The sequence below is a fragment of the Motacilla alba genome, chromosome 21 (genome assembly GCF_015832195.1).
Source record: "Motacilla alba alba isolate MOTALB_02 chromosome 21, Motacilla_alba_V1.0_pri, whole genome shotgun sequence".
In the NCBI taxonomy this organism is placed as follows: Eukaryota; Metazoa; Chordata; class Aves; order Passeriformes; family Motacillidae; genus Motacilla; species Motacilla alba.
Genome location: NC_052036.1, coordinates 6,829,928 through 6,840,113, shown reverse-complemented (window position 1 = coordinate 6,840,113; position 10,186 = coordinate 6,829,928). Strand labels below are relative to the sequence as shown.

Here is a 10,186-nt window from a genome sequence, read left to right as displayed (position 1 = left end):
AGGGGTCTTTTGGGGTTACTTAGGTGAGATTTTGCGGGGATATTTAGGTGGGTTTTTTGGGGCTGTTTAGGTGGGGGTTTGGGACTATTTAGGTGGATTTTGGGGCTATTTAGGTGCGTGTTGGGTGGCTATTGAGGTGGTTTTTTGGGGCCATTGGGGTGGGTTTTGGGGCTGTTTAAGTGGTTTTATGGGACTATTTCAGTGGGTTTCGAGCTACTGAAGTGGGGATTTTTTTGGTATGTACGTGGGGGGGCTGTTTCCTTATTGCAGTGTTTTGGGGGCTCTTGAAGCGGGTTTTTCGCTGCGGCAGTGTTTTCGGGGTTTTTGGATGGTCTCTCGGGCCGCTCCGCTCCCTCCCTGCCCCGGGGCAGCCGCGGGGGCGGGGCGCGCGCACGGCGCACGCGCGAGGCCCCGCCCCGCCTTCCCCGCGCCGCGCACGCGCCGCGCGCCAAAGTTGCTGACTCACGCAGTGCGCACGCGCCCGCGCCGCGGGCCAATGGGGCGGCGCGACGTTGCGCGGTCGCCGCCCCGCCGGCAGGGGGCGCTGTGCGCGCCGCGGCCCCCGGCCCAGCGCAGCCCAAGATGGCGGCGGGCGGCGCGGGGGCCGCGGCCGGGCCCGGCTGGGACGTGGCCGTGCGGCCGCTGCTCTCCGCGTCCTACTCGGCCTTCGACATGAAGGAGCTGCCGCAGCTGCTCGCCTCGGTCATCGAGAGGTGAGCGAGCGCGGGCGGGGGCTGCCGCCCCTCGGCGTCGCCCGCTCAGGGGCAGCGCTGGGGGTGCCGCTGCGGGAGCGGCTGAGGGGCGCCTGAGGCGGGGCCCGGCCGGGTGTGAGGGGCCCGGTGCCGGGCTCGGTGCTCGGCGGGGCTGCGGCTGCCCGGCCAAAGCCCCGAGCTCCGTCCCCGGCTCCTCCCGTTGTCCCGGGGCCGGAGCTCTCGGAGGTGCCCTCGGGCCCCATAACGGGCTGAGGGTGCTCGCCCGGCCGCCGCACCTCGGACAGGCGCCCGCCGAGAGGCTTCGGGACTGTTCTTGTGGTTTTGCTTTTGTCCAGGCGTGTCACGGTTTGCCCGGTTGGGCCGTGGAAAGTGTTGTCTCACGGGGCTCGGGAGTGACCAGACTTCCCTCTAAGTCTTTTCCACTGCAGTGCTTCTCCTATTTTAAGTCGAAATAAAACAGAACCAAATCAAGTCTGCCTTGTCTTAACCACAGAGATTGGAGTCAGAGCATAAGGGTACCCACTGTAGCTACTTAATTCAACTTACAGCTTGATTTATGATCTAAAACACGAGATGTGACTGCCCCAGCATCATGCTCAGTTACAGAGATATAACCCCGGCCACAATAAGTTCTTAGAAAACATAAAATAACCAACGCACTGAGGAAGTTGGTAAAATAATGCCATGTGGTGTTTTGTTTAACGTAGAATGGCTGAGTGTGCAGTGGGTGCTTCAGATTCAGAGTTAATTGGAGGAATTCTGTGCCTGCACACACAGAGCAGTTGTTCCCCCCGGGAGCTGCCCCCTCGGTGTTGAAGGGTTTGGACAGTTCTTTGGCCACTCTTTGTTTTAGGGACCATTCCAGTGTCACTTTTCCCCGGGCAGCTCTGCTGTCCCTGTGCCTAAAGTTCATTAGTGGAGTGTTCCATCAGAGTATCGCAGGGACACTGGAGTGGATCCACTTGAGTTCTGGGAGAGGGCTGTTTCCTTCTTTAGAGGCAAGCTTGTTTCTGTTTTCCACTTGAGACAGCAGTTTGTTGCCTCCAAGCAGCTGTGCCTGGGGCTGGAGTTGTGTGGCTGGTGGTCTGGCAGGATTTGGCCTCTTGCAGGATGGTATTTTTTTGTTTCCTGCCTTGGTGTGGTGTGCTAAATGACAAAGGAATAAATACAACTTGTTCGTGTCTGGAGCTGTGCCTTTCTGTGCTGAACAAGAATCTATCTTTAGATTTCTCACAGAAAATCTTTTATGTGTTCAAGTTATTTTTAGGAGGCAGTTGTTCAGCTCTTGATGGTGTCAGCCAACCCCAAAGTGGCTGGATTTCCCCGTAAATAAACTTGGTGTGGTGACATTGAAATCAGCAGTATTACTCTTTTCAAAATAAAACAATAAACTTCGTTTTTTAACTACTCTGGTATTTCATTTATAAGTTTAAGCCTCATCATGTTACCAGTATTCCTCTGTTAGCAGGTGTCTTCAAGAATTGACAGAAATTAGGCCCTTATTTGACATAAATGATTGAAATTCTGGCTTGGAAAGGTGCAGTGGAGGGGAACTCCAGGTCTGTGAAGTCTCTGCAGGCTCGTTTTTAGGGAAGGGGTTCGCCTGGAGCAGTGCTTCCCCAGGAGGAGGCTGCTTTGTGCCCTCTGCCCCGAGGACAGGCCCTGTGCGCGGCTGTGGGGACAGGGACAGGCCGTGTGCGGGGCTGTGGGGACAGGGGACATGCCGTGTGTGGGGCTGTGGGGATGGGCACAGGCCGTGTGCGGGGCTGTGGGGACAAGGACAGGCCATGTGCGGGGCTGTGGGGACAGGGACAGGCCGTGTGCGGGGCTGTGGGGACGGGCACAGGCCGTGTGCGGGGCTGTGGGGACAAGGACAGGCCGTGTGCGGGGCTGTGGGGACAGGGACAGGCCGTGTTTGGGGCTGTGGGGACAGGCCGTGTGCGGGGCTGTGGGGACGGGGACAGGCCGTGTGCGGGGCTGTGGGGACAGGGCACAGGCCGTGTGTGGGGCTGTGGGGACAGGCACAGGCCATGTGCGGGGCTGTGGGCACAGAGGACAGGCTGTGTGTGGGGATGGGCACAGGCCGTGTGCGGGGCTGTGGGGACGGGCACAGGCCGTGTGCGGGGCTGTCGGGATGGGGACATGCTGTGTGCGGGGCTGTGGGGACTGGGGAGCTGAGCTGAGACAGGAGCTGGGGTTTGGTGCTGATTAACGTGTGCAGTGACACTGAGACTTCTCTCAGCCTGAGCAGTGAGCTTCCCTAGGAAGCAAAACCCCTCTAAGCAATAAAGCACAGTACAGAGGCTGAGAAGTCATTATTAAAGCTCACTGTGTGCCCAGAATAACTCTCCAGCACATCCCAGGTTGAGCTGTTATCTTCTGTCCATGGTTATTTGCAAGGATTGATGATGACTCGACTGCTGCCTTCCACTTTGCATTATCATGACATCCACAGTGTGTTTAAGTCAAACTCTAACTTCCCGTTGCCCAATCCCTATCTCGTGCTGGATTCTGCACCTCTGTGTTCTTTACACCCTCTGGGCACTGTGTGGTGCACAGCTTGACCTATGTGGTAATTTAGGAGCTGTCAGCCTCTCCTGTACTCTGTTATTCCCAAATTGTTCTCATTTATTCTCTTAACAATGCTTACATACATCTACTGCTGCTGGCTTGGAGTTGGGCCTGAGAGGCAGGTGAGCAAAATGAGTTTATGAAAAGGAGAGAGCGCAGACTGCTTTGCATCTTCAGTCCCTGGGCTCGTTCCTCACCAGAGCAGTTCTGGCAGGAGAGGGTGAGGTGAGGCCTGAGGTACTGGAACTTGGTTGTAGGATGCTGTTGAATATATTCCAGTAAAGACTCTCTTAATTTTCTATTTTTCTATTTGTATTTCAGCTTTTTAGGCAGACTAAATAAAACTACAGAGCTGACAAGTATTTCTTGCCGCTCGTTTTTGTGGAGAAATGGTTCTGTTCCAGAGTTGTTTCTGTTCTGTCTGCACCTCCTGTTACAGCTGGAAATCATGGCTTAGGGTGCAAAAAGGGAAAGTGACTAGGCATAAACTGGGCTTGGTTCAGGTCAGCAGGGAATGGTGCAATCGTGGTTGGAGCTGGGTACAGCCTGTGCCGTGGGCTGTTGCCCTCTGCTCCCCACCTGCCCTCCAGGAATCACCTTGGCCCAGAGGTGGAGAAGCCTGGCTGGGTTTGGAGAGACAGAGTGAAGCTGGGTCTGATCATCTGTTCTTCCAGCTTGCTTGTTTCACTGCATGAAAACGTGAAAGAAAGTAAATTGATTGATTACGAGGCAGATACGCACATCCCTTAGTCTTGTCACAGGAAAAACAAAAGCAAAAAGTAGGTGAGGAGGCAGAGCAGTTTGTGTTCTCCGTGTCGGTGCAAGTGGGATGTGGTGGGACACCCTTAAGGTGTCACCTCTGCCATAAAAGGCTGATCTCTGAGGCCAGTGAGTGTAGCTGAGGAGCCTCAGGGCTCTGCCTTACCTGCCCGGATCCCTCCCAGGTGGTCGCAGGTGCTGTGCCTGTGTGTGCTGTGGTTCTGCAGTTGCCTGCTTTGATCCCTCTGATTTGTAGCCGTGCACAAGCTCCGGTTGCCTCGGTGCCGTGCCGGGAAGGGAATGCCTGTGCTCCAGGCCTGGCAAATCCTGCCAGCCTTAGCAGAGCACACAGTCCATGCTCTCTGGGCAGCTGAGTTTAGAACAACTTAAAGGTTAATGAGCCTCTGGCAGGGATTGCGGCTGGTAGAGCCTGACCTGTTATGCTGTGGAGGAGAAACACTGGCAGCACAATATTTCCTTACGTTTCCTGTGTGGGCAGTGATGCTGATGCCATGACCTGGCTGCTGCTGGAGGACTCGGCCCTGGGGACGCGAGGGTTGTGTTCCCAGAGCTGTCACCTTGCCTTGCCCCTGTCTCTGGACGCGTTGGGGTGCTGAGTGGTGCTGCTGCTGTGCTGGGTCTGGCTGACCTCTGTCCCCTTCTCCATTACAGTGAATCTGAGATCCTGCACCACGACAAGCAGTACGAGCCTTTTTACTCCTCCTTCGTTGCACTTTCCACACACTACATCACTACCGTGTGTGGTCTCAGTAAGTGTTCCTTTGCTTCTCTTGCTCCTGCGTAATGACTGGATGCAGTAAAAGTAAATCAGAACTGTTGATTTTTGTATTTGTTTTTTGGCCTCTTGCTGAATCAGGCTTTAGGGCCAACTTTGCTGGCTTTTGTACCATGAAATGTCGGCTCTGATGGAAAGGGAAGCTTGTTGATGGCAGTATTTGGCCACCAACTCCTGGATGGCATTGCCTTTTTGGCTGCTTATTCATTGACCTGATTTAATTTTTGGTCAGGTGTTTAAATCAGTGTTCAGGATTTTTAGATTATCCTTCAGCAGTTAGAGCACTGCTATCCCTGGAAATGTCCAAGGCCAGGTTGGACGGGGCTCGGAGCAACCTGATCTAGTGGAAGGTGTCCCTGGCCATGGCAGGGGGTGGGACAGGATGGGATTTAAGGTCCCTTCCAGCCCAAACCATTTAGGGCTTCTGTAGTTACGTTACTGTGTTGGAGTTAATGATCAAAACATTGTGACTCAAAATATTTTCTGTTATTTTGGCTGACAATTTAGCAATTTCAACAAAAATTTGGCTTCTTGAACTTGTTTCATGTTCTTCAGAGCTTCTGTCAGCATTAAATAATGTTGCTGGGGAAACTGCTTTATCAGTCTGAATTCCCCTGTCTGGCAGAAGGAATTATCCTCACTTTGCTGACATTTCTTGGGTTACATTGTGATGAGACCGAGTTTATATTGCATCTGTGTTAGGCAGGAGAGATTGAGTGTGTCCCCACACTGCAGAGCATCCTGCTTTATTGACACCATTGGGAGCTTGTTACACTGGGCTATTTTAAAACTTACTCCGAGTACAAGGGTGTGCTTTTTTCAGTACCCAGAAACCAGTTGCAGTCCGTGGCAGCTGCCTGTAAAGTCCTGATTGAATTCTCCCTGCTGCGGCTTGAGAACCCAGACGAAGCATGTGCTGTTTCACAGGTGAGCACAGGATTGCACCTCCCGGGCCAGCCTCAGTGTGAGAGTGGACTTTGGGCTCTAATTCTGAAATACCTGCTCTAATGTTGAATGCATAAAGCAAAATCAATGAAACTCTTAAAATAAGGTGTACACTTTGGTAGACTCTGATTCCTGCCCCTTTGCATTCTATATGCTGAATCAGAGCTTGCTCACAACTCAAAATAAAGGTGACCTGAAGCCTTGGTTAATTCAGTTCGTTTCCTGCACTCCAGTTTGGTTTTGTGCAACAGCCTGGGTCACAGCTATCTGTTGAGTTTTTAAAGATGTTTTTCGCATGCTTGTAGTTCTGTCTTGTGGGGAATCTTAAATATATTTGAAAGAGGGAAGACCTGTGAAGAGTGTTCCTGTAATGATGTGTGTCACAGCAGAGAGAGCTTCTCCAGGTGTTTTCCATGGGAAGCACAGGCAGTGTCAGTGGCCTGGATTACCTGCAGTCAGGGATGTGTCTCCATCCTTGGGGAGATCAGAATGGCTCAGAGCTGTTGCAGTGGCCTCACCAGTTGAATTTGCATTACTCTTAATCCATTTGCTTAGAGTAAACGATATGGAGGAGGGGTTGGAATTGATAGAGTTTAAATGGTACTTGATGTCTCTGTTTTCTGTAGAAACACCTCATTCTGCTGATCAAGGGGCTGTGCACGGGCTGCAGCCGCCTGGACCGCACAGAAATCATCACCTTCACAGCGATGATGAAATCAGCCAAGCTGCCTCAGACTGTCAAAACCCTCTCTGATGGTAGGGAGGGGCTTCAGCTGAGTGTGTTTCACTGCAGCACTGGAGTTAGGCACAGAAAATCTGAGGTTTGCTGTCTGAAATGGGGTTGTTGTTTTCCCTGCAGTTGAGGACCAGAAGGAATTGGCCTCCCCAGTGAGCCCAGAGCTGAGACAGAAGGAAGTGCAGATGAACTTCCTCAACCAATTAACGTCAGTCTTTAACCCCAGAGTCTCATCATCACCATCAATCACAACAGATACACAGGTAAAAAAAACCTCTAAAACAAAACCAGTCTGAATTTCAACACTATTAACGCAGTGCAGGGAGGGACAGAGGGCTCTAAGTGGTACTTTTCGAGACAGGTGTAAAGAGAAGTACATAAATCCTGCTTGCATGGAATAAATGGCAAACAACCAAATACAGGTTGTGCTGCACTGGCAATACTGGATTTGTTTCCTCACGGAATGCAACGTTCAGTGACATCCTGGCTGTTTGGAGTTGTGCTGCTGATACACCTTGGTTCTCTATCAGAGACTTAGAGAAATACTGTGTATTTTTAGTGCTTCCATAATATATTTGGTATGTGCTTGCTTTAGGTGGAAGGAGAGAGCGAGGATCAAGCTGCCACAGATCAAACCTCTGCAACAAAGACCAAGAGCATATTCATTGCTCAGAATGTGGCCAGCCTGCAAGAACTTGGTGAGAATCAGCTTTCTAGCTTGGGGCCAAAAAAGTACTGGAAAAATGTCTCTCCAGTGTTACATCTCACAGCTCTGAGTGGGAAGAAACTCTCTGACCTAAAGGGTTCCCTGAGTTGCCTGGTCAATCACCAAGGGAGGTTGTGGCTGGAATGGACTTTTTATTGCAGAGATGAGCTCAGTGTATTTGTGTTCGGAGGGGTAAATTAGGTGGACAGTATGAAATACCTTATGGGATGGATTGTTGAGTAGATGTGGATTAGAATCACAGGATTGTTGTGTTGAAAGAGACCTTTGGGATCAAGTCCCACCAGCTGCAGCTGGTGTGTCCTGTAATGTGGACACAGAGCTTTGTGACCCCCGTTTACAAGTGTGGGCTGCAAACTTCAGCAGCTGCTGTTGTAAAGCACTCTTTATCCTATTGCCTCATCTCTGGTGGCATTTTCTCACCACCAAGAGCAGTTAAGTCAATTACTGAGGGCCCTTAGGGCTGAACGAAGCAGTGACACAGCCCTGCTGCTGTGGTTGGCAGGCGGCTCCGAGAAGCTGCTGCGCGTGTGCCTGAACCTGCCGTACTTCCTGCGCTACATCAACCGCTTCCAGGACGCCGTGTCCGCCAACTCCTTCTTCATCATGCCAGCCACCGTGGCCGACGCCACAGCCGTGCGCAACGGGTCAGTGCCACCCCTGCCTGGGCATCCCCGCGTGCCAGGGGAGGTCGCCGTGTCTGCCCAGGGCTCACCGTGTGTCCTGCCTGCAGGTTCCACTCGCTGGTGATCGATGTCACCATGGCTCTGGATACTCTGTCCCTGCCCGTGCTGGAGCCCCTGACACCCACACGTCTTCAGGATGTGACTGTTCTTGCTCTTAGCTGTCTCTATGCAGGTGAGTGGATCTCCAGTAGTTTTTTGGAGCTTTTGGCTGTGCTTTGTTACCTGCATGTTCGAGACTCAGCCCACAAGTAGCCTTTATTTCTCGTGAATTTGAAGCTCTGCAGCACATTGTGGTGATCGGGTTAATATTGAAGTTGTTACTGATATGTTCTGCCGCTGTTCTGTCAGTATCTAAGAAATGACTGAAAGAATGACTGTTCCTGTCAGTATCTAAGAAAGACTGACTCAACATTTTCTTAACAGCCTGTAATTTCTGCTCTTTCTTTTTATATTCAGAGCATAATACATTTTTTCTTTAGGCTTCAGCTTAATTTGTCATAGCCCCTAATCAGCCTTGTTTCCCAGGAGTGGTTTAAGCACACCAGAATCCTGAGTGTTTAATTGGTGTGGGGGAGACTTTAGGGAGCTGTGGCACTCAAGTCTAAAGATTGTCTTAAAAATGCTATTGAATTACATGGTAAAACATTACCTCCTTTAACTGCTCCCATGTGTTTCTGTAGGGGAAGACTTCACTCTTTTGAGGGTACTAAAGATTTTTTAATCTTTTGCTGTAATACTGAGCATTCCCTGCTCCATCAAGTTGATGGACACATTCGGTACCATTTGTCCTAATGTGCTTAATAAGAACATTTTGTCCCAAGACTGGCTCTTCCTTAGAATGTCCCCTGCACTTGTTTTCCCTGAGGTGTGAGCGTGGCCACCTGCATGGCCATCCTGCACGTGGGCAGCACCCAGCAGGTACGAACCGGGTCGACGAGCTCCAAAGAAGAAGATTATGAAAATGATGCTGCTACTATTGTACAGAAATGTGTAAGTAAACCACAGAGTGTTCATCATTTTCCTCCTCAGCAAGCAAAGAGCGCAGAAGTTGTATTTATTTGCATTGCAATACACAGCCATGATTTTGAGACATAGCCATTGCTGGTAAACTAGTTGAAGGGATAGGGGGTAAAATACAATTACGTTTGGAGTTTTTATTTTTGTTGCTGTCTGGTGGGGTGCCTTACTATGGTTTTGGCTTTATTTGTAGCTTGAAATCTATGAAATGATTGGACAAGCCATCAGCAATTCACGCCGTGCAGGGGGGGAGGTAAGATTTCCATCTCAGTAACTTATTCACCCTTTTTGCGCCGGTATTTTGGCATTTGGATTTACGGTGTTTTGTCTTTTTGGTGCTTTTTTCTCCCCACTTCCCCACGACTTTTGGCATGATAGCATTATCAGAACTTCCAGCTGCTCGGGGCTTGGTGTTTGCTGAACAGCCTCTTCCTCATCTTGAACCTCAGCCCTACGGCCTTGGCTGATAAGGGGAAGGAGAAGGATCCCTTGGCTGCTCTTCGCGTCAGAGACATCATTGCTCGCACTAAGGAGGGCGTGGGGTCTCCCAAGCTGGGACCTGGCAAAGGGTATGTGACACCCCTGCAGGGAGCATTGTTCAGGGGTCTAACCAGCTCCAGCAAGCACCTGTTGCAGGGTCTTGTTGGTCTCGTGAAATTTTATCTCTATTTGCAATTCAAGTCCCACATCTTGGAAAGAAGAGAAGTTGTTGTCTCCAGTTTAGCAAAGCAATCACTTTATTGAAAATTTATTTATTTATTATTTTCCCCCTGAAATGACATTCTGTCCTTTCTGTTTCTGCAGGCATCAAGGGTTTGGGGTGCTGTCAGTGGTGCTGGCAAATCATGCCATCAAATTACTGTCATCTCTTTTCCAAGATCTGCAGGTGGAGGCGTTGCACAAGGTATGCAGGTAGCACAGACATTGTCCTGAGACATTCTGCCTTCTCCACTTGGAATTCTTCTACCAATTTCTTTTTCTTTCAATTCAATTTGAAATTCTGTCCTCCAGGGCTGGGAGAGCGACGGCCCTCCAGCAGTGCTGGATATCATGGCTCAGAGCACGTCCATCCAGAGGATCCAGCGGCTCATAGACTCTGTGCCACTCACTAACCTGCTGCTGACTCTGCTCTCCACTTCCTACAGAAAGGTAGGAACTGGCACACAGCTAGAGAACTTCTGGAGCTGAGCCACTCCAGCACTTAACAAACTGGGCCTGTGCTGAGAACATAAAATTCTT

General features: G+C 50.8%; 1 protein-coding gene across 5 annotated transcripts in view; it reads left to right on the top strand.

Annotated features, from left to right (window-relative positions):
• The first annotated feature begins 528 nt into the window (after positions 1-528).
• UBR4 (ubiquitin protein ligase E3 component n-recognin 4) overlaps positions 529-10,186 on the top strand; it is an 83,053-nt gene continuing 73,395 nt past the window's right edge. For 4 of the 5 annotated variants that reach the window (XM_038159461.1, XM_038159460.1, XM_038159459.1 and 1 more), the window contains exons 1-13: positions 530-713; positions 4,716-4,813; positions 5,663-5,766; positions 6,411-6,540; positions 6,644-6,783; positions 7,116-7,218; positions 7,750-7,891; positions 7,978-8,102; positions 8,796-8,920; positions 9,141-9,200; positions 9,326-9,516; positions 9,752-9,851; positions 9,959-10,096. In XM_038159461.1, the coding sequence (XP_038015389.1) occupies positions 583-713; positions 4,716-4,813; positions 5,663-5,766; positions 6,411-6,540; positions 6,644-6,783; positions 7,116-7,218; positions 7,750-7,891; positions 7,978-8,102; positions 8,796-8,920; positions 9,141-9,200; positions 9,326-9,516; positions 9,752-9,851; positions 9,959-10,096 (1,587 nt within the window). In that variant the 5' untranslated portion in view covers positions 530-582. Of the gene's footprint in view, positions 714-4,715; positions 4,814-5,662; positions 5,767-6,410; positions 6,541-6,643; positions 6,784-7,115; positions 7,219-7,749; positions 7,892-7,977; positions 8,103-8,795; positions 8,921-9,140; positions 9,201-9,325; positions 9,517-9,751; positions 9,852-9,958; positions 10,097-10,186 lie in introns of all 5 variants that reach the window. The other variant, XM_038159457.1, reaches the window with a different exon arrangement.